At 52.5% G+C, this 20,717-nt stretch overlaps 7 protein-coding genes and 1 non-coding gene across 8 annotated transcripts; 3 read left to right on the forward strand and 5 right to left on the reverse strand.

Moving 5' to 3' along the window:
* The first annotated feature begins 493 nt into the window (after window positions 1-493).
* B0T23DRAFT_18362 (uncharacterized protein) lies at window positions 494-1,579 on the forward strand. The gene has a single exon (XM_062833107.1). The coding sequence runs from the start codon at window positions 761-763 to the stop codon at window positions 1,565-1,567; it is 807 nt and encodes a 268-aa protein (XP_062697137.1). The 5' UTR covers window positions 494-760; the 3' UTR covers window positions 1,568-1,579.
* A 105-nt stretch (window positions 1,580-1,684) lies between these two features.
* B0T23DRAFT_370036 (uncharacterized protein) lies at window positions 1,685-1,995 on the forward strand (the record flags this gene model as incomplete). Its single annotated transcript, XM_062836568.1, has 1 exon — window positions 1,685-1,995. Exon 1 carries the CDS (start codon window positions 1,695-1,697, stop codon window positions 1,992-1,994), a length of 300 nt encoding a protein of 99 aa, XP_062697138.1. The 5' UTR covers window positions 1,685-1,694.
* Window positions 1,996-3,662: 1,667 nt separating this feature from the next.
* Window positions 3,663-3,749, reverse strand: B0T23DRAFT_t54. Its single transcript has one exon. It is a non-coding gene; the product is annotated as a tRNA-Gly (tRNA).
* A 366-nt stretch (window positions 3,750-4,115) lies between these two features.
* On the reverse strand, window positions 4,116-5,570 carry B0T23DRAFT_18394 (uncharacterized protein). The gene is made up of 2 exons (XM_062833110.1): window positions 5,203-5,570; window positions 4,116-5,144 (listed from the first exon to the last, which is right to left on the reverse strand). Exons 1-2 carry the CDS (start codon window positions 5,272-5,274, stop codon window positions 4,179-4,181), a joined length of 1,038 nt encoding a protein of 345 aa, XP_062697139.1. The 5' UTR covers window positions 5,275-5,570; the 3' UTR covers window positions 4,116-4,178.
* A 1,375-nt stretch (window positions 5,571-6,945) lies between these two features.
* Window positions 6,946-10,295, reverse strand: B0T23DRAFT_306159 (NAD(P) transhydrogenase mitochondrial precursor; the record flags this gene model as incomplete). Its single annotated transcript, XM_062834358.1, has 4 exons — window positions 6,946-6,980; window positions 7,045-7,119; window positions 7,177-9,153; window positions 9,209-10,295. Coding segments are annotated over 4 exons (3,174 nt in total), but the record flags the coding sequence as incomplete, so codon positions are not given.
* A 2,541-nt stretch (window positions 10,296-12,836) lies between these two features.
* B0T23DRAFT_18533 (uncharacterized protein) lies at window positions 12,837-14,786 on the reverse strand. Its single transcript, XM_062833133.1, has 3 exons — window positions 14,360-14,786; window positions 14,210-14,281; window positions 12,837-14,145 (listed from the first exon to the last, which is right to left on the reverse strand). The coding sequence occupies exons 1-3, from the start codon at window positions 14,621-14,623 to the stop codon at window positions 12,883-12,885; spliced, it is 1,599 nt and encodes a 532-aa protein (XP_062697141.1). The 5' UTR covers window positions 14,624-14,786; the 3' UTR covers window positions 12,837-12,882.
* A 212-nt stretch (window positions 14,787-14,998) lies between these two features.
* On the forward strand, window positions 14,999-15,981 carry B0T23DRAFT_424968 (NADH ubiquinone oxidoreductase subunit NDUFA12-domain-containing protein; the record flags this gene model as incomplete). Its single annotated transcript, XM_062839878.1, has 5 exons — window positions 14,999-15,241; window positions 15,322-15,342; window positions 15,478-15,484; window positions 15,573-15,855; window positions 15,930-15,981. 5 exons carry the CDS (start codon window positions 14,999-15,001, stop codon window positions 15,979-15,981), a joined length of 606 nt encoding a protein of 201 aa, XP_062697142.1.
* A 328-nt stretch (window positions 15,982-16,309) lies between these two features.
* Window positions 16,310-20,698, reverse strand: B0T23DRAFT_18447 (P-loop containing nucleoside triphosphate hydrolase protein). The gene is made up of 2 exons (XM_062833122.1): window positions 16,645-20,698; window positions 16,310-16,578 (listed from the first exon to the last, which is right to left on the reverse strand). Exons 1-2 carry the CDS (start codon window positions 20,564-20,566, stop codon window positions 16,328-16,330), a joined length of 4,173 nt encoding a protein of 1,390 aa, XP_062697143.1. The 5' UTR covers window positions 20,567-20,698; the 3' UTR covers window positions 16,310-16,327.
* Between the last annotated feature and the right edge of the window lie 19 nt (window positions 20,699-20,717).

Below are 20,717 nucleotides of genomic sequence, written 5' to 3' on the forward strand. Positions count from 1 at the left end.
CACGCGGTGACCCGTCCCCGAATTGGGGTCTTCTGCCTCTAGCTGCTCCACCTGCTTTTTGTTCGCTGCTGCTCTCCCCATGGAAATTATCGCCATGGCAAGAGACCCATACGACGTTGAATTAATGTAATTGCACCTTTACCTTTTCAAACACGCGGCAAAATCTCCCCCGAGGAATCCCCCCCTCCGTCCCAGTCTTCAAGTTCCTTGGGCCTGCCTGCCTCACCTTCCCGTCCTTTCCACTTTCCCCTTCTCTCTTTCTCACCAGTGGTCCGAGTCACGAGCTGCCGCAACAACCAAAGTGCTCGACATCAATGCAGCATTGAATGTATCAATGCATCTGTTTACCTTGATGCCTTACAGACACCAGCTATTTTGAACTCAGTCGACGACAGACAACACATCCCAACCAGTCATGCCGTCATGAGCACACCACATCGTAGCTTGCAGTCCGCTACCGACCTTCCTTGATATCACCAGGACCAACCTAACAAACGCAACAAAAAGAACAAAAATACAAATCAAACACTCACTCTGGCTATCGCAGCTCTGTCTCTCTTTGTCTCTCTCTCTCTTCATTTTGGTCTTCTTGGTCCGCCGTCGTCGTCACTCATCGTCGCTGTTTTATTCCCTTGTCGTTCGTTTTTTTGTCTACAACAACTTCAACAAAGTCTACCACTCCGAATTCTCGATACCTCCTTCGAGAAATCCGCATCTGGCCCCCAATTGGACTCAGCCACATTCCTAAACACCGCCCAAGATGCCGTCCCACGCCCGCCGCCAGTCGCATTCCTCGATAGACCGAGTCTTCGACCTGTTGGCCGATCTGGAAGATACACAGATCTCCTTGCTCTTGGACGACTTCAACCACACCACTCCGAGCAATGTCCCCGTCTCGAAGGCTATTGACCTCTTCGAAACCGATCCCAAGCGGAAGGCAAAGCGCAGCTCCACCATCAGGTCTTCCTCCCCGGTGAGGAACCTCCAGACCGAGCTCGAGCGAAGGCACAGCAGGAGAGTTGCGGCCAAGGTTGCTCCTCAGCACCTCACAACCCAACGACCCCAGGCCAAGTCAACGACGCCATACATCACCACTCCCAATGACCCCTCAAGGAGCCTGTCATTTTCGTCGTCTGCCTCCGAGTATTCCGACCGTCCCGTGACGCCGACCGACGTATTCCCCGCGCCGTCTTTCCGCGCCCGCTCTTATAAGCGCATCAGCAGACCGACTCTACTCTCCCCAACAGCCACGGCCGAGCTTCACGAGTTGTTGATGGCCTATCTCTACGGAACTCCAAGCTCGTCGAACCTGACTTCCGCGACCACCTCGAGTGCCCCATCGCCCACAACCCCCGACCCAGCTTCGCGCTTCTCTCCTTTCTCGTCTTCTTCTTCTTTCATGTCATCAGCGAGCCGAGCAAGAGTGGAACCAGAACCATTTTTCGACATGTTTGAGCCCTCGCCTGCCCGCGCGCCCATTTCGGCATTCGGTTCTTTTGGTGGACGGACAAGAGCGGAGCCGGCAGCGAATATGAGTGGCATATTTGAAGTTTTGGCCTCTCATTAAGAAAGCTTTAGAGAGGAAAACTCATCAAATTCGTACGCTCGCACACACAAGTGCTGCTCTCTCTCTTTTTCGCTTCTTGATTGGACTTATTTTATTTTTATATCTGGGTAATCTCATTGAGTTGTCAATGAGAAAGAGAGAGATATCGGACACAAACACAAAACGCACATCATTTCTTTGCTCTGGCTCTGGCTCTGGCTCTGGTTCTAGGCAGACGAAAAGGAAACCTCTAACTGTACATGTACTACTATCAACTATCGATTTGGGACCCTCAGGGCCCGAATCAATGTTACCAATATACTCTTCGAAACATATCATAATGGGGGCATCTACGTGGCTGCCGAATTGCAGAACTTTACTTTACTCTGCGTACTTATTATTAATATTTTTCAATCCATCATATAATGACGCCCCAGCGACGACTTGACTTTGAAAGCTGAACATGATCACTTTTTTCATTCCCGGAACGCTTTCCTGCCATATGAGATCATAAATCCCGGTTTTGAGGTCAAACCATCAAGGAGGGTTTGCGACTTGCCACTTGCCTTGAAAACTACATATATTGTCCTAGGCGACTGTCAAATTCAACTGGTATACCATTGACCATGTGTTTTCCGCCTGCACTATAATTCAGATCTCCCGAGACGAGACAAGTGCGGTACGGCCGAGTCGATATATATGCCATCAAATATACCAGGAATCTCCTTGATTAAAACTGTAGGACTCTAGACACTTGTGTGATACACATACACATGGTTCACATGGTTACCAGGTATGATGCCAGTTCAACTTCAAGGCACAATCGTACGTACGGGAGCTCAGCTTGACGGGTGCCAACTTTATCGTAACCACCTCTCTACCTCCTATTAATAAATCGGGCAGCGTAAACCAGTTCTTTGTTGAAGCTGATTGTCCTGCCATGTGGAAGTAGTAAACCAGTTTCGGAAGGGGCTTGGGTGTTTGTGTTACCAATGTTGAACTGAGGGCCCAAGAGGTGATGTACTTTGTTTTACGATGTTTCATAGCTCGAAACTGCTTTTCCGTTGAAGCCGAAGCTGAACCGAGTACCGAAGCGAGGCGGACTAGAGGCGGATGTGTCGGGGACGCAAGCTGGAACTCTCCATCATGTGATACATTGACCGTGTGAATCGAGTCAATCAATTCTGTCTGTTTACCTCTCGTTACGAACCTGAGCATAACTCAACAGTATCTTGATCCTGGGCATCAAGAGGAGTTCATTCAGTTCCTCCTCTCCGCTCAAGACCCACTGCTTCTTATTGCAGTTCGGTAGCCGCCCATATTCCGTTCTTGCTGGGGACCGTGACAATGTTGGGATAGAACGCGTTCTGTACGGTCTCGTACAGCGTCATTGGGGGGTTGTTTTTCAAGCACAAGTTGTACGTGTCGGAAATCTGGTCCATGAGCGCCAGGGTGTGTGCGGCATTCACCCGGGGCGTTGGTGGCGTGGTCCTTCACCATGATGTGCACGAGGCAGCGGGCGCGGAGACGCTGGTCGGAGTCTTCGCGATCGAAGATGATGTATCCTTCTCATTGTAACATTGCCCTGTACAGTCAATTCACTACGGGAAAATTCAAAGGGCCGTTTTCTGGGTTGGCTTCCACTACCTTCAGACCACCTCGTAGGGCGCTACCGAGGGGTCATCTCGTACTGGTATTATTATGGTCGAGTATGCACATAATCGCTTGGTTCGTGCAAAAGATGGGATCCCGCTTTTACCTAGTCGCCGTCACTTGCCACCTCCAGAAGGTTGACTGAGAGAAACGCAAGTCGTTTTATTGTGTGATCACGCGCAGCTAGTCGCCCGCACCTGTTGCCTTGAGAACAGCGCAAAATAAGGTATTCCCGCAATGAAGAACTGCACCATTTGGGAAAGTTGCATCTTCGGCAGCACAGATGGCGTAAATCACCTTGACTGAAGTGAAAAAGCTTCGCTAACGTCAGCTAGGAGACACGGTCAAGTCCGTAGAGCGCAGGTAAGAACATCTCGATAAAAAAAAAAGCAGCTTCTCCGAATTGAAGAATAGATGAAGCGATATCCAAGACGGCAGAGCAAAATAATCGAAAAAAAAAATGTGCGCCGACCGGGGTTCGAACCCGGGTCCCTCGCTGGATCCAAAGGAATTTGGGAAGCGAGGATGCTAACCACTATACCATCGGCGCGGTTTGCTTGTTGAAATAATTACACAAACTTGTGCTTATGTATGCCAAGACCATATCTGCACCACCAAGTTCCGATTCATGCCGACTGTCATCTGACATGCCACCACACTTGCGAGAGACACTCTGTTGGCAATCCCGCACATCGCAGCGGACAATACTACATCTTCTGCTAATAATTATTGATGACTAGGGCCCGCTGGTAGAACAATTTACCTTTCCACATTCCCGTGTTTGGGCCATGCATTACGGTTTTGCAGGCTCTCCATGTTCGATATTTTTTAGTAGGAGGGAATATTTTCGAAGGTTCGTACTCTTACAATTGTGCACTACGTACAAGGCCTAACTAATCGAAATGTTAAGAACAAGATGACCGGCTTTTATGTCACCTGAGCGGATTATCAACCGAGTTGGCCAACTTGATCATCCCAATCACTGCCTCATCTTGACTGCGATGTCGACCGCGCGCTTGGTCGCCTCATCCAAATCCTCCTTCGGCAGTTCCAACAACTGGTTATCCACCTCTTCTTCACTAAATGTCGTTTTACCAAACCAAATGACCTCATCGGGCAGGAAAATTGAGGCATACAGAGCGAGCACAAACCCATCATGATGTCTTGGACCAGTCGCCATGAGTTTCAATCCCCGCTCCCTCCTCTCCACAGAAGATTCCTTTGTGATAGTCCAACCATCATCCGTGGTTCCCATGACACGGTGAGCCGAGTCCAGCATATCCCTCTGCGAGACATTGAAGCTCCCGACAAGCAACGGTCTGTTCTTCCACCTCGCAACCGTGAGATCTTGGTCGTTCTCATCCTCGGGTAGCTCCTTCAAGCTGAAGAGCTTCGCGATAGCTCTTCCCACCTGCCTCGTCGTAGTGGTCCAGATCTTCTTCTCGCCGTTGTCAAAGAAGGTCACCTTCTTGTCAGGCAGCGTAAAACCGTAGGTGCGCTCACCCATCGAAAGCGAGAAGTCATACCAAAACGAGCAATGAACGCTGATCCAGCTCGACACCCCCTGCGCTTCGACGTCCTTCAGATTCTGGTACACAACTTCGCCGTGCATCGACTCCTTGCGTTTCTTCTCGTCGTCGTCGAGCCACACCCAGCCATACCCGTTGGGGATGACGTAGGGCACACCAGCCTTGGCGGCCGCGACGACGAGCCTGTGGTGGGTGTCAGGAGGGGCCTGTGACCATAGGCAGATGATAAGGACTTGCTGGCCCCGGAGAGCGTCGACTAAGGCGGCTTCGCCATCGTTGCTATCGTAGGACACGGCGATGGTCTTGAGACCTACAGGCAGAGAGCTGGTGCTGCCGGGCCGGGTGATGGCGGTTATGGTATGTTTTCCGGTGGCGAGGAGTTCTTCGGCGATGGGATAGCCAATGGTGCCACCGGCCTAGAAGGGTTGGTCAATAGGTGAGTACAGACAACACGGTACGATTGTGATGACTTACACCGACGATGGTGATGCGCTCAATGCGGTTGGTGAACCCAGCAGGTTGGTCTTTGGTGTATTTTGCGGTCATGGCGAGAATCAACGCTGCCAACGGGGGCTGTCGATGATGGTATTGTCTTGTGTGTTATGCTGTTTCTAAACCGCAGATCTTGACCTCAGTTGTTTGTTCCATCTTCTCCTATTTATACCCGATTTCCTCATATTCAAGTCATCTTCATTTGTTGCCATGCGGCCACATTAATTCCGTTCCGTCCGAATGGTACCTAGTGCTATCGGGCTTAGAAGCTCACAGTCCGACGCGGGCTCATGACGTACCTCGAGCATCCATTACACGAAACGTAGAAGGTCAGGGTCCTAACTCCGGGCGCATAGTAAGCTCAGACCGCCCACACAAGGTGGAGGGTTTCCCGAAAAAGCATCTCCGTTGTAAGCGACATTTTGCGGTATCTCCGTCGCACCACCAGCCGCGCAATCGACAACCGATGACATGACCAAATGAAGTCGTTCGTAAGCGGCTGAGTTCCAATCAAGTGCGACTCAGTCGCCCAGTATTTACTTTGACCAATGAAAGGTACTACAGCGAAAACCTTTCTTACAGTGTGTTGAGGAAGGAGCGCCTGCCATTTCGATAGATGAGACCTCCGATTGATGCCGCGTTTCTCGGCGACCGGCATCTACAGTCTTCAAACGTGGCATTGCAAGTTGTGCACTAGATAGACGGGCAATGTATGGTAGCTAGACGACGAGGACGTCGTCATTTTTTCTCCGAGAGGGGCATTGATGCGGGAAAACCGGCACGAGCTAGGAGGGCATTGTGCTGTTGACGCTTGCTTGTCAAGATAGACCATGAATAACGCTATTCCAACGACGCTGGTTCCCATGTATCAGTGTTGGCCCGAAGGTTAATAAGAACACCCAGCTACTTGAGTTTTACTTTAGAAAAAGTTAGGCATTATAGCTTTCCCCTGCTTGCGTTGAAACAGCCATCCTGTTTATCCACACGTTACGGATGGCAAGTAGGTGGTCGATTACTCAGGAGAAAATGTTAAAGGAATTTCCGAAGTCTAAAATAATTCCTTGGAAATACATCGTCAAAGTCGCTCTGGTGCCCAGCGGCACATGGATCGGGGGTTGCTCACTCTCCTCTTGCGGCTTGCGACGTAGGTAGCGAAGGCATGGTTATAAGATGACTGTCGCCTTACCGCAATTCTTAGCATGTGAGATATGTGTTTGATGTCTCGACGGAAACCTTGTTCTCGCCAATATCCCATCATATCATTGTCGAGCTGCTAGACGAATACTTCTCGAATAGTAGGAACAATATGCCATCACCGAGAGCGTTCTCTACTGGTCAACCTTTTAATCTTGTCCGGCTCCGAACTCAAGATCACCATGCAGAGAGTGAAGGCGTGCCTGGGGTAAGAATGTTTAGCATTAAGGATGAAGAATATCTCTACATGCGAAACAATTCCAAGCAAGACTATGGTCAGAAATTTTGGGAATGGTGGTTTTGTATAAAAAGTAAGTTCAGTCCGCATATACTGGCCAAAACTATCCATAAGGTTGGATATCAGTGTAACCATTCACTAACAGACGACTGGGTCAGCTTTCCAACTCTTTAGCCAGCATGCAGACAGCCTCTTCCGCTTGATGGAGAGAATCTAGATTCATCCGAAAGGGGGATACATGGCGATGTAGAATAGATATAGAAAGATAGGAGAAAAGAAAAGCCTCCCTCTCATCACTTGAGCCGGGCCTCAACTGCGGCTTTGATGGCTAGAGAGATATGTCGGTTAGTATCAATATATTTGCACTTTGTTTATATGGCAGGCCACTTTACCTTCTGTCGTGACTCTTGCGTCTCCGAAGAGCATCTTTGTGCCCGGCATGTAGAACATAGGATTTGGTACGTCGGCTGTATTGAGACGTCAGCGTCATGAAGCAGGGACCATGGTAAATATGGTCTTCTTACCATATCCACTAGCCAAACCTCTCTTCATCACCACGACCTGCTTGCTCTTCCAAGCATGCAAAACGGGCATTCCAGCAATAGGGCTGCCTGGCTCCAAGGCAATCGGGTTGACGGTGTCGTTCGCTCCGATGACAAGAGTGAGGTCCGTCTCACCAAAGTCATCGTTGATCTCATCCATCTCCAGTACAATGTCATACGGCACGCTAGCTTCTGCAAGAAGAACGTTGCACTGACCAGGCATGCGACCGGCCACGGGATGAATGGCGAAGCGCACTTTGATGCCCTTGGAGCGCAACATTTGGGTAATGTCTGATATGGCGTACTGCGCTTTGGCTACAGCCATGCCATATCCTACGACAATAATTACTGTCTCTGCGTTTGTTAGGGCTTCGGCTGTGTCTTCGACATTGGTCTGCGTTATGCTTCCTTCTATCTTGTACTCTGTCGTTGCTGGAGCAGATATTCCACCGAACAGAACGTTGGTGAGTGAACGGTTCATGGCCACGCACATTATATATGAGAGGATGGAGCCTGATACGCCGATGAGTGCGCCCACTGTGGTAAGTAGTGGGTTATCCAACATGAAGCCTTCAGCAACAAGAGCAAAGCCGCTATAAGCGTTCAAAACTGTGATAACCACCGGCATGTCGGCACCGCCAATGGCCGCGGTTGTGGTGTAGCCCTTGAGGAAAGATAGAACAGTGTTTGCAGCTAGAGCACCGGCAGCGATTGCTGGAGAACCAGGGGCCATTGTGACAAAGGCACCCATGGTGGCAACATTGGAAGCCAAAAGACCCGAGTTAATCAGGTGCCGGCCAGGTAAAATGGTTGGCTTGGAGGACATTTTCCCGGCAAGCTTCATGAAGGCCACGATTGACCCCGTGAATGTCACACCACCAATAAGAACACCAAGGTAGGCAGTGACGAGATGAAGAGTCGTAATATGATCCACGTCAGCCATAACACTTCCGATACTGGTGAGCACAGCGGCCAAGCCAACAACGGAGTGGAGAGCGGCGACTGTCTGTGGAAGGTCGGTGGGCGTGATGCGCTTCCCAATAAGCAAACCCAAGATACCACCAATGGCAGCCAGACCGCCGAACTGTGTAAGGACCTCGGGGGAGAAACCAGCAGCAAGCAGGGAAGCAAGGACCCCAGATCCTACACCCAACATACCAAGCGTGTTTCCCAGGCGTGCGGTTGTTTGAGATGCCAGAGACGAAAGCGAGGTGATGCAAAGCACGGAGCTAACCAAGTAGCCGGCCTGGACCAAACCAGCTGCACCTGAAGCCGCAGCGGCAATGAAGCCACCTCCAAATAAGGCGGCGGGAACAGCGTACAGCCACGGGTATTCCGGAGGGTCAGTGACACGACGGAACATGTCGAGCATTCGTTTGGTAATGACAAACCCGCCAGAGATATTGACAAATGCGAGAAGCACGGAAGCAGCGCCGAAAGCCTGAGGAATGGTATCAGGGAGGTAGCCCCCGCCCAAGATGAAAAGACCGCCCACTCCCACCATACCTGAGATTGCATTGGTGACGCTCATCAACGGTGAGTGCAAGGCGGGCGTTACACCCCATACCACACGGTAACCGATGAGCGAGGCCAAGGCGAAGGTAAAGGCGTTGCCCATGAACAATGGCCCAGTGAGCTTTCCCAACGCAAGAGCAGCGCCCATACCACTTGTGACAAGACCTACTTCACGCGAAGCCTTCTGGAACGGCGTCAGGGCCACGACTTCTGCTTCCTTAGCTGTGGTCGGGGTTGCTGCTGGTGCCGGTGGTGGTGATGGTCGAGGTGCTGGCGGGAGGATGTTCCCCTTGTTAATGACAATTGCACCCCTGACAACTTCGTCTTGAAGGTCAATGCCGTATTCCTGGTTGTTTGGCGCCATGGAAAGGAGAAATTTGGTGATATTGTTCGAGTACAAGGTGGAAGACTGAGTGGGAAGGCGAGATGGGAGATCAGTGTAGCCTGTTTTTTTGCTGTTAGTCAGGAATTTTTCCCTCTTCATGGTTGCAATACTCACCAATGATCTTAACATCCTTATAGTTGATAAGCTTTCCCGGCTGAGTCACTTCGCAATTCCCTCCAGCCTCGGCCGCCAGATCAACAATCACAGAGCCAGGCTTCATAATCTCGACCATGGCTTTGGTGATGAGCTTGGGCGCTGGCTTTCCGGGAATCAAGGCAGTAGTAATAATGATATCCACTTCTTCGGCTTGCTCTGTGAACAGCTTCATTTCGGCTGCGATAAACTCTGGCGACATTTCCTTGGCGTAACCTCCAGCACCAGAACCGTCTTCCTGAAGTTCGACTTCAACGAACTCGGCGCCGAGGGACTGAACCTGTTCACGCGCAGCGGAGCGAGTATCGAAACCGCGGACAATAGCTCCCATTCTTCTGGCCGTGGCAATGGCACTCAAACCAGCAACGCCGGCACCAATAACCAAGACTTTGCAAGGTGGGATCTTTCCAGCTGCTGTAACCTGACCGGTGAGAAATCGACCAAAAACATTTGAGGCTTCCAGAACTGCTTTGTAACCAGCAATGTTGGCCATGCTGCTCAGCGCATCAAAGACCTGTGCCCTAGAGATGCGAGGGATCATGTCCATGGCAAAAACAGTCGCATTCCGAGAGGCAAGCTTTTCTACAAGCGGCTTGTTTTGAGCCGGTTGGAGGAAGCTAATAATCGTTTGACCCTCTTTGAGCATTTCCGCTTCAGCGACACTGGGACCGCGGACCTTGAGTACGATATCGGCGTTGTTCCATACATCAGAAGCAGACTCGACAAGTGTTGCACCAGCTGTTGCGTAGGCAGAATCATGGAACTCGGCCTCGGCACCGGCTCCTTTTTCGACAAGGACCTTGCCGAAACCTTTCTTGAGCAGAAGAGCGATATTTTGAGGAGTTAAAGCCACACGGCGTTCATTGGGATAGGTCTCGCGCGGGACGCCAACTGTAAGTTGCTTATAGGGGACGGTGGGTGGGACAGGAGCAGTAGCATCGGTAGAGTATGTAGCTGAAGAACCCTTGGAGGGTAACCGTGGGGGAAAGGACGAAATAACCGAAGCATGGCGGACAAGTTGAAACGACTGGGCTTTAGGGCCTGTGAGAGCCAGATACGCCAAACCGGGATGGTGTTCTTTGTGGGAAGTGCTGTGCCATGATTGTCGGGAGCTTATGACGGTGCCAATGCGAATCGCTGAGATCTGGCTGCAGTCTGCGGAGAGATTAGCTACATCAAATATAACCCATGTCCCCTCATCAGTTCGTCCGATCTTTCCACGTCATCCCAGTCCTGCCGCGCCAACTGGTAAAGCAAGTCGACAGACATTCACATGCACCGTTGATAATCCGGGACTTCATGATGTTGACTCACCAAGAAGGCGCGCAATGATGCGAGATCCTGGAGACAAAGACGCGGAAGCATTGTGGGCCATAGTTGGCCGGAGACCCGACCACGACCACATGGCGTCCCACAATGGCCGAGAAACTGGAATGGCTTCGCCGTCGAGACGAACCAACCTTCAATTGCTCATTCCACGTTCCACATACGGGGAATTCAAAGAACTTTGTTGAGGATATTCCTATAAGAGCTGTCGGCGATGCGGATTCACCTCTGGAGAGTCTTCAAGATAGCCTCTCGGTGCTGGTGCTAAAGAAAAAAAAATAAAAAAATCAAACAATAAAAAAAAGCCAGAGCTAGGCTGTGTGTTGTTGTCGCCTGTCGTGGTTTGGTGTTCAGTCGCCCCGTGCTGCCCCAGGGGTACAGGTAGGTATTCGCAAGTCAAAGTCGGCAACACGACACCTTCCAATCCCTGGGTCTTAACCGTCTTAACGTCGCGTCCATTGATGGTGTCTCCAGAAAATGGGCCGGGCCGTCCAATGTCCCAAGAGAAGGGGAGGGGATGGTGGTGATGGAGGGGTAATGAGGGAACATTGCCCGGAATTGCTGCACCACGATTCCATTGTACAACAACGACACCATCTACAAAAGAGCCAGAAAACCATGATCGCTGGCTGCTCCTACCCTCCCCGCATCGTCCACCCTTCCTTTCCCACGTCGTGGACTGTGGTTCGAAGTTGACTCGAGTTGACTGCATGATCAGTCGTAAAGAGTACCTACCCCGCCCGTGGTGGTCAAATGTTTGCCGCCATTGATGGCCATTGAGTGGTGCAAAGATTTACCCGGAAACAACAACCGTGCAGGAACAGGCGAGAAACATGCGCTCGGCCGGCTCGGCGGCATTCATCATGACTGGTCGTATGGTCGCCCCGGTGTAGTGAAACGAATGTTGGTTGGTGGTGAAATTCCGTGACGAGCAGTCACAGGGGCAATGAACGGTGCGAGAAGTTACCTTGGATACGCCATCTCTAATATTCAAAATGCCATATCGAGCCCAGCTAATGCCGTTTGGGATGTCTATATAAGCTTTAGGACTACTCGAAATGGATTTCGTCTAGTGCACTATATATATTGTCCTACCAGAAGTGCCTAGTCTACCAAGCTCACAAGCAAACCAGCATCGGACTGTATAAATTGACTAAAGTAGTCGGTGTTGGTTTCGGATCTGCTGATAACTAGCGAGACCAACCTCCTTGCTATATCCACTCGATGAAGGCAGTTATTGTAAATTTGTAGCTGCGACCAGAATCTTTGGATCCCAAATTCCGATTCCCGAAACGGGTTGTCGCGTGCCGGCCGGTTGTGTTTTTAAATGGGCGAGGTAATGTGCAGGGTAGGTACGCTGTTTTTGGGATCCTTGGGAACCATCCCGACACAGGTGGGGTGTCTTGGTGCAAGAAGAGTTCAGGGGTTTTGTCCTCTGATGAAGTCCCAGAATATTAATATCAACCTACGTACCCACCCGCTTTAGGGACTTTCGTTGCGAGATGTACGTTCGTCCATATTCAAGTGCACCGGTATTCTCTTTTGACCTCAGTCCCAAACCCTCAAGTGGCGCGAAAGTAAAAAAGAAAAGTTTACTGACCCGACCACGACCCTATGACTTTCTGAACGCCATGTGAATATTTCCTTATGATAGTGAATCCTCCACAGGTATGTGGTAACCGTTGGAAGTCATGGTCTGGAACAGCCACACGTTGCCTACTCTCTGATAGTTCCAATCTCTCTCCGTTTCTGTCGCCGTAGGTCAATCTGGATGTTGTTCTTTCCTGGTGGGGACATCACACTGAGTAGTTTTTAGTGTATTTTCTGTATCATACTTGATTAGCTCACAGATGGTTGAGATGATTCCCGCATGGCTGAGCGCAGGCGGTTGGTGAAGTGGCTATGGCCGCCCTTCGTGGCTGATATCAAATAATGTGTGATTCTTTCACTTTGCAAAGGTTGTCAATGCTGACACTTGGCGACGAATAATCCCATGCATACTAGCGGTCGATCCTCCTTCTCGTTCCATAGGGGTACCCGTGTTCGAGATGTTTCAAGATTTTCGTCTCAGGAGGTGAGATTAATGAGACAACATTGCCGCGTGCTGGTCGACCGGCAGCAGCTTCTAGCCTTTTCCTGGATTGGGAAAAACCTAGGTAGGATTGGATGGACTGGCGCATTTCCATCGCCTAGATCAAGTCTATCAAACCCTCGCTAATGATACATTGTATAGGGGTATATATTAGATCTCATCATACATGTCACACAGAACCACACTTTAACTTCGACCTTCCTAGAAAGGTCGGTATTCATAGCGCTCCACCAACAAGCTGCACAATCATCATCGCAATCCTCACCTTAAGCCCCACCCTCCTTTCCGTCTTTGCAAAATCCTCCCGCGTCACCACTGTCGCATTATCCTGCAACCACCTCTGCTCCTCGCCCAGCCTCTTCTTCAGGTCCTCATTCTCCGTCACAATGAGCGCATTAGCCTCCAGATCGAGGGAGTAACTCCTCTTGGTGTAGTTGGAGCTGCCAATCAGGCTAATGCTGGGGTTCTCGCTCTTAGGCATGGTGACCCAAAGACCTTTGGCATGGTACGTCCACCCCCCGGGCTCGCCAACCGTGCCTTTCCTCCATTCCTTCAGCACCGTAGTGCCCCGGTGCTTGGACTCGTGCACGGCGCGGACGAAGCGACGCGCCAAGAGGGTGTAGGCGTCGGGAAGGAGACCGGAGACGCCAGGGGACTTGTAGAAGCCGTTGGCAAAGGGCGAGGCGGTGATGACGACGTTGTTCGTTGAAGCGGTGCCCAGGAGGAGCTTGGTCAGGGAAGGCGCAGGGTTGAAGTAGCCGGCTGTGAAGGTCCAGGACGAGTTGGCGTATTCTGGTGCCGCTAGAGTCCGCAATACATGGCTGACAGCGGGAAGCTCGGTTGAGGTATCGGGAGATAGAAGCTGGGAGAATTGCGCGAGCATGTAGACTGAGGTGTCGCGTTTCTCGGCTGGTGTGTTGTCGAGTGCGGTCCGTGGCGCTGTCTTTGGCGAGATGAGGCCGGATAGAAGCGCGGTCGATTCGGCGATGAACTTTTTCGGGTTATCGAGGGGAGAGATGGCTGAGTTATCTTCTGGCCATACTAGTTCGAAGCCGGCCGGTTCGGGAGACGGCTTGACGAGGAAGCTCAGCGAGGAAACGGCCGTTTGGAGGTTCGAGAAGTACTCGGTGATGTCCCTGCTCGAGTAGACATGATAGCGATCCTGCCTATCCGAGAAGTAGTCGCTTGAGAGGTTGGCGCCAGAGAGGATGATCTCATCGTCGATGCCGTACAACTTCATATGCTGTAGTCCCCATCCTTCGTTTATCCTCTTGGGGATGTGCTTCTTTCTGAGTCCGGTAAGATTTGGCGTGTGGAACATGCGGATTTCGACACGATCAGAGCCGAACTCGGAGATCAGGGGCGCCAGAAGGGAAGCGCACGATGGGTTGGGAGCTTCACGGGTACCGCGCAAGGCATCAGTGAGGATGCTGAGCCTGAGATGGGGTTTCGCGCGAAGGGCTTCTTGGAGGGTCGCAATCTGGAATCATGCGCCGCGATTAGCATATGGCAAAGCTGATGCGGTCGATCGAGGGTCCCAGTACCAATTCCTTCTCCGACTTGCCAATGTAGAGGGTCGAGAGGAAGATGCGCTTCTCTGCCTTGCGGATCTTGTCCTGGTGAGTGGGAAGGCATCAGTCAGCACCGCTAGCTGACAACACAAGCCTTCTCCCGGCAGCGGAATGTTGTCGAACCTTGAGAGTCTCGTAGAACTCGGTCGGTGTTTGTAAAACGCGAACTTGGGAGCCGTTGATCCTGAAAGACGGGGCGATCTTGTCGAGCTCGCTGGTGAAGGGCGCAAGCAAGCCGGCGCTGGAGGAGTTCGGACCGCTGCTATGCGACGCCCCGGAGGACGGCATGGAGAAGTGTCGACATTGTGGCCTGGCTACTCGTAGACCGACCCGCGAAGGCGGTGCTCTAAGCTTGGTGCAGCATCGTGAGGTACTCCTTGCCAGCATATCCGCAATAAGCTGGGGGGCTTTTGTCCAAGACGGGAATCGGGATGTTGTTGTTGTCTTGGATGTGATTGTTTAGATCGGCCAAATTTTTGGTCGCGGGCAGGGGCATTCGGTTAGTATCGCGCCGAGGACCTACCTAGCGAACGGCGCCGCCCGATACAGTGCAGGCGCCTGGACCCCGGCTGACCAATTGAGCCAATCCACTGAAGACGCGGGATGACCGCCTGGAGCTGCTGACGGGAAGGAGTTGTGGGGGGTTCCACTTACGACCTCCCCCCCGTGGCCCGCCATCCATGCCCTGGCATTTGGCAGGAAGCTCCCGTCGATATGTCATGGGCCAAAGCTTCGTTCCATTACAGTTCTTTGCCAGCTGCAATGGACCACCTCGGTCCACTGCGTCAGTTGCCAGTCTCCTCGTTGCGGCTGTTGCGACTCCAACTTTCAACTCCATCGACCGACCCGACGGACGCCATCGCCGACGACAGCAACCCCGGAGGAGCTCGCTCTGCGCAATCGCAATCAATTGACTCCACTATCCGCGAGTCAGGACAACCAACACCAACATCCATGTCTACCATCACTAGAACGATTCGCAACCTGCGCAAGGTTGGCTTGAAGGTACCGTCTTCGTCTGTCGATAAATAACCAGAAAGCTGCAAAGATGCGCCGTCGCTAACGAGAAGCGCCCGTCATTCTAGGATGCCTGGCACCAAATGAACGTACGTCCACACTCATTCCCCGTCGATTGAGAGCCCGGCCAGAAGACCACGATATCCCGGCGAACGACTATATACGGAGAGAGAGTGCCAGAGCTACTACTAACACCCACCCACGTTGTTGCTCTCCACAAACAGTATATCGGTATGGAGCCATCTCATTCCCCGACCTACTACGTACCAGGATTCTGTACCTGACACCAGTGCCTGATACTCTGTACCATGATAAACAGGCGACACCAAAGCCGGCACCCTTGTAGGCGTCGACAAGTTCGGCAACAAGTTCTTCGAGAACCAGGAAGAACTCCCGCTGCGCACGCGCTGGGTTGACTTCGCCAAGCACGATTACGACCCCTCGCACATCGAGCCGCTCTGGCACGCCTGGATCTCGTACGCCATCGACACGGTGCCCACGCAGGATCCCATTGCGACCCAGGCGCCCAAGAGACCCTGGGCGCCCGAGGTGCATCACCCCAACTACACGACACTGCCGGGAGCTTTCAAGACTTTCAACACGTATGTTTCTGTTTTTTTTTTTTTGCTAGTCATGGCCGGAATACGGTGTAGTAGTGTGCTGATGGCAGGTCTAGTGTCAAGCCCAAGATTCAGTCGTGGGAGCCTGTTGCTGCTCCTAGACACTGAATCTCGATTGATAAGTGATGGTGAGATGGTCTCTTGAGAGGAGGTGTACAGATGGACGCTGAAAGAGAGAGAGAGAGCTGTGAGTATGTCTTGCTTGGAGAAGTTTATCCGGAGAACAGAACGTCATAGGGAAGAACAGAACTCATAGAATGCATATACTGCAAGGCTCCAGCTCACAATGCCATACTGGAAATCTCATCGCCAGCGTTGCGAAGAAAGTGTCTGTTATATCGGGAACCCAAAAATACCCGCTCTCCCCGTCTTTTACATATGCTTCCATCCTGCCTTCCTGTCCATCCATGCCGTGTTGATATGCAAGAAAAGATCCCCTTACTCCAATGCTCAGTCAAGCATCAAGACCATCAAGCTCGACGAGCTTCACCACCGTCTTGATGATATCATTCTTCTCGACATCCAGCGACGGATTTTCGACCTTCATCGTAATCAACTTATCAATCAGCCCTCTCAACCTCGACACCAGAACACCGATACGGGCCCATCCGCGGAGGCGCAACCAGCCATCAACCACAAGACCGCGGCCCTGGGTATCCAAATCAATGGCACCCGAGAAAAGGAGGAGGGTGTAGGCGTTGAATGCTAATGACGATATTAATATTCCAATCCTACAACAAAAACAAAAGGCGGATATAGGAACAAACTTACGCGTAAGATCCCTGATAAAGATCTTGCTAGTGGCAATCTTTGTGAAATACGACATGAACGACGCGTTGCCTGTGAATCCCTGACTATCGAACAGCGTGCTGCTAGGATGGATAAACACCCTCCCGTTCTCCTGCGAGAAGAACTTGATGGTCTTGGCCTCCGGGTCCAGCTCTACGGCACCAGTCATGGATGCTGCGAACTTCTTGTCGGGGAACTGGATCCGGGCGATCTGCGGGCTGAAGGCCGAGGCGGTGAGGGCGCGCAGGAGAGCCATGGACTTGGTTGGTTGACTGTTGGACTCGGAGTAGTTGTGCGGGATGATACCCATCTCTTTCAGAGCCGAGTAGTACTGCGACCGAGTCGAGGCAATGTCGGACAGGGTCTGGTAGTTGAGGAAGTTGTCGCCGCACCAGGCACGCACCCGACTTTGCCCCATGCGCTCGTGCATCTGGTCGTTCCACTCCTGGAAGGCGCGAAGGTCGGTGAGCAGGTCGCCGTCGCCTTGGGAGAACCTCTTCCTGGCTTCTTTGGCTTCCTCGCGCTTCTCCTGGGGCGAGACAAACGGGCTCTTGGTGCTCAGGATGGCTGCAATGGTGACGCAGTCGTCAAGACAGCCGAAGATGGAGCCGTAGACCATCAGCTTGCCGCACCGCAGATCGGCGGGGATCATGGCCAGTTGCTGACCAAGGGCAGTCAGCTCCTCGCCATCGAGGGCACCCATTCTTCTAAGCATTGTGATGGATGCCTCGACGGCTGTGGCCTCGGGCGGCGTCGGTGCACGAGAGAGGAAGTGGCTGACGTCCTTGATGCCCATTGCTCTGACAGCCAAACACAGCTGCTCCAAGGGAACACGTCGGATCTCTGGGTCGGGACGCTCAGCCATTTGCATCTCCAGGTTCCGGGTGAAGAGCTTGTAGCATTTGCCTGCTTGGACACGGCCGGCACGACCACGACGTTGCTTGCAAGCGGCACGCGAAGCCCATGTCTCCTCGAGCTTGCGCATGTTGTTCTGAGGGTCGAACGAGGTCTCCTTGACCCTGCCGCTATCGATAACTGCGACGATGTCGTCGATAGTGATGGACGTCTCGGCAACGTTGGTGGCGATGACCACCTTTCTCTTGCCTGGAGGAGCGGACGCAAACACCCTCTTCTGCTCTTTGGTTTCCAAGGAGGCATGGAGAGGGAGAACATGGAGAGAAGGCACTGCTCGCAGAGCGTTGCAGGCGCGGTTGATTTCAGCAACGCCGGGGAGGAAAATCAGAATACCACCAGCCTTTTGAGTCTCGGCGAGTTCGCTATCAATTGCACATACGGTCTCCACAAGGAGGTCGTAGTTGATGCGGCTGCCCATTCTTTGAATGATCTTGTTGATAGGGTCATCGTTGGGATCCTCTTTGGACTTGCTGCCAGCGTTGTCGTCATAGTAGTACTCGCGGTTGTTACCAATGCTGAAGCCCGTCATGTGAATTACGTCGTCGAGGTAGTAGTCCTGAACAGGATATGTCCGGCCAGAGATCTCAACCAGGCCAACCGAAACATTCTTCCCATCAACGGTAAAGTAGTCTTTGAAAGACGCAGCATCAAGCGTGGCACTCATGAGAATGAGCTTCAGATCCCTGCGCTTGTACAACACATCACGAATAATGGCAAGCAGGAAATCAGTATCAAGACTGCGTTCGTGCACCTCGTCGACCACCACGTGGCTGACATCGGCAAGCGATGCGACCACATCCTCTACGCGGCCGCCCGAGGTCTGGAGGCGTCGTAGCAGCACACCAGTCGTGACGAAGGTGATCCTGGTGTTCGGGCTCGTCTTGCTTTCGCCACGGATCGAGTAACCGACTTCCTGGCCAACTTGTGAACAGCGCTCGTCGCTAACTCTGTCCGCCAAACCCAGGGCAGAAATACGGCGAGGTTGTGTGACAATGATGTTTGCGCTCTTTCCAAGTCCTTTGCTGTAGAGGTCATCCAAGATGAACTGGACGGACTGCGTAGACTTTCCGGAACCTGTTTCTCCGGAGATGATGGTGACTTGGTTTTCCGACACCGTCTGGATGAGGTAATCCTGTACCTGCCATGCTGGCAGATTCTGCCGTGCGTACAGCATCTTCTTGTAAGAGGGGGTTTCCGTTCTGGCACGCCACTCCTCCGTGCTACGAGGATCAGGCGACCAGTTGATAGGCTTGGGGCAACGAGGGGCCCTTCGTGCCCGCTTAACGGCCTTTTTGGGTTCCTCTGAAGCTGCAGATGCCACGGCGGCAACTTCGCGGATGCGACCAGGCTTTTCGATGATGTCGTTGATGTTTTCTTGCACCCAGCTGGCAACGTAGAAAATCTTCATCTCCTCGCCTTCCAGCGTAAGAGCATATGCCAATGCCTGCTTGATGACACTGAGCTTGATGTAGGACGGAAGAGCAGCCACCATAGCCAGAATAACCTGGGTAGGATACTGCTCTGATTTACGGAACTGCACGCAGGCATCCACGTTGGTTTGGCTGCCATTCTTGACACCCTCCAGCTTGATCTCGCAAATTTCCGGAGAAGTCTTGGAAAACTTTTCGCCGAAGCACGCCTCCAGCGTGGCCATCTCCTCTTCCCAGCACTCGTCAGCATCCTTCCAGGTGTCTAGACCATCCGCATCCTGCGAGGAGTCATCAACGGACTCGGAGCCGCTCGCCAGAAGAAGCTTCTGCAGGTCTTCTGCCGCTTTAGCCTCATCTCCGTCATGGAGCGCCAAGAGCTTGCGACAGAGGTCAATAGAGTATCCGGACTGAGCGAGTCGCGTAATGGCGCCCTCTCTCTTGAGATCAGTGGCAGCGACAGTAACGCCAGCGCTATACTTCTCAGGGAGAGCCCACCGCGGAAGATCATCCTCAGGAATATGAACCAAGAGCCATTCCAAGGCCTCTTCTCTGTCTTTGCACTCCTCCACGGCCTCCTCGATATGGCTTTGGCGGAATCCCAAATCCTTGAACTCCTTGACGATGGCGGCCTTTTGCGAGGCCGACATGACCACCCCATTCGGATTCCAGACCGTCTCCCTGCGAAGCAAATCCTCGAGCTGCGATCGTGTCTTGTTGCCCATCTCGATCTTGGGAACATTAGCCCATCCCCTCATGACATTGTGCGCGCCACCACCACCTGCGCCCCCGGAGCCACTGCCCCTGAGTGCCAGGGAAACACCGGGTTCGTTTGCGGCCTTTTCCTTGGCGGCCTGGAGCTGAGCTCTCTTCTTCTCAGCGGCGGCCTTTGCCTCCTCGCGCTCTCTCTGAGCTTGGAAAGGGTCGGCCTCGTACATCCATGCCTTGCCCTCCTTGACATCCTGCTTCTTAAGGGCCTCAAACTCCTTCCACAGCGACCTATAATCTGGCGGAAGCGTCATGTGCATGTTCTTCATGCTGCAAACGCGGTACAGGGCGTAGGTAGCGGCGAAATGCTTGGCCTCGAGGGCAGTGGGCTTGTAGGCGAGGTGCACATGGCTTGGAGGCAGCTTGAATGGCGGCAGCGTGGTGACTTCCTGCGTCTTTGGGTTCTTTGCGCTGAGAGTAACAAAGACAGAGAACCCATCCTTGGTCTTGATGGTGTTGTAGTCGGGTCTCTCCCACTTTTGCTTCTGGCAGTGCTCCGAAAGAAGGTTCACGGGTAGCTTGCCGGTCCAGGAGTGACCACCGATGATTTGCTTAACCGTCGGCTTCGGGGGCCCGGCGTCAAGCTCCTCCGCGGGTTTGGAGGGACCAGCTTTAGCTCCTCCCCTCTTGCCCTTAGGTTCCTTGTCGGAATTGCTAAAGACAATGAAATCGCCCTCTGATGGGCCTGCGGCCTTCTTGGAGTCCTTTTTGGCTTTGGAGGTGGGCTGAGATGCTGCCGACGATGAAGCGGCTGCGGGCGCAGGGGCACTGCTCTTGGTTCCCTTTTTGGCCATATTTGCGACCGTAGGTAGTTTGAATTGTCTCTCACGATAAAGAATTGGTGTTGTATTTTCCAAGTTCACCGGTTGCTCACGCGTTGCAGAAAAGGAAAAGGTTGAAGCCGAAGAGTTGGCCGCGGCGAATGACACCCACAAGAACTGCACC

The sequence above is a fragment of the Neurospora hispaniola genome, assembly GCF_033458365.1.
Source record: "Neurospora hispaniola strain FGSC 10403 chromosome Unknown B0T23scaffold_1, whole genome shotgun sequence".
Taxonomy (NCBI): domain Eukaryota; kingdom Fungi; phylum Ascomycota; class Sordariomycetes; order Sordariales; family Sordariaceae; genus Neurospora; species Neurospora hispaniola.

Coding starts and splice junctions, on each gene's coding strand:
- B0T23DRAFT_18394 (XM_062833110.1), bottom strand. CDS start 5,274: ATGACCGCAAAATACACCAAAGACCAACCTGCTGGGTTCACCAACCGC. Junction 5,145..5,202: donor AGCGCATCACCATCGTCGGT/GTAAGTCATCAC, acceptor CAACCCTTCTAG/GCCGGTGGCACCATTGGCTA.
- B0T23DRAFT_18447 (XM_062833122.1), bottom strand. CDS start 20,566: ATGGCCAAAAAGGGAACCAAGAGCAGTGCCCCTGCGCCCGCAGCCGCT. Junction 16,579..16,644: donor CTTTATCAGGGATCTTACGC/GTAAGTTTGTTC, acceptor TATCGTCATTAG/CATTCAACGCCTACACCCTC.
- B0T23DRAFT_18362 (XM_062833107.1), top strand. CDS start 761: ATGCCGTCCCACGCCCGCCGCCAGTCGCATTCCTCGATAGACCGAGTC.
- B0T23DRAFT_18533 (XM_062833133.1), bottom strand. CDS start 14,623: ATGCTGGCAAGGAGTACCTCACGATGCTGCACCAAGCTTAGAGCACCG. Junction 14,282..14,359: donor AGTTCTACGAGACTCTCAAG/GTTCGACAACAT, acceptor CCCACTCACCAG/GACAAGATCCGCAAGGCAGA. Junction 14,146..14,209: donor GCAAGTCGGAGAAGGAATTG/GTACTGGGACCC, acceptor GCATGATTCCAG/ATTGCGACCCTCCAAGAAGC.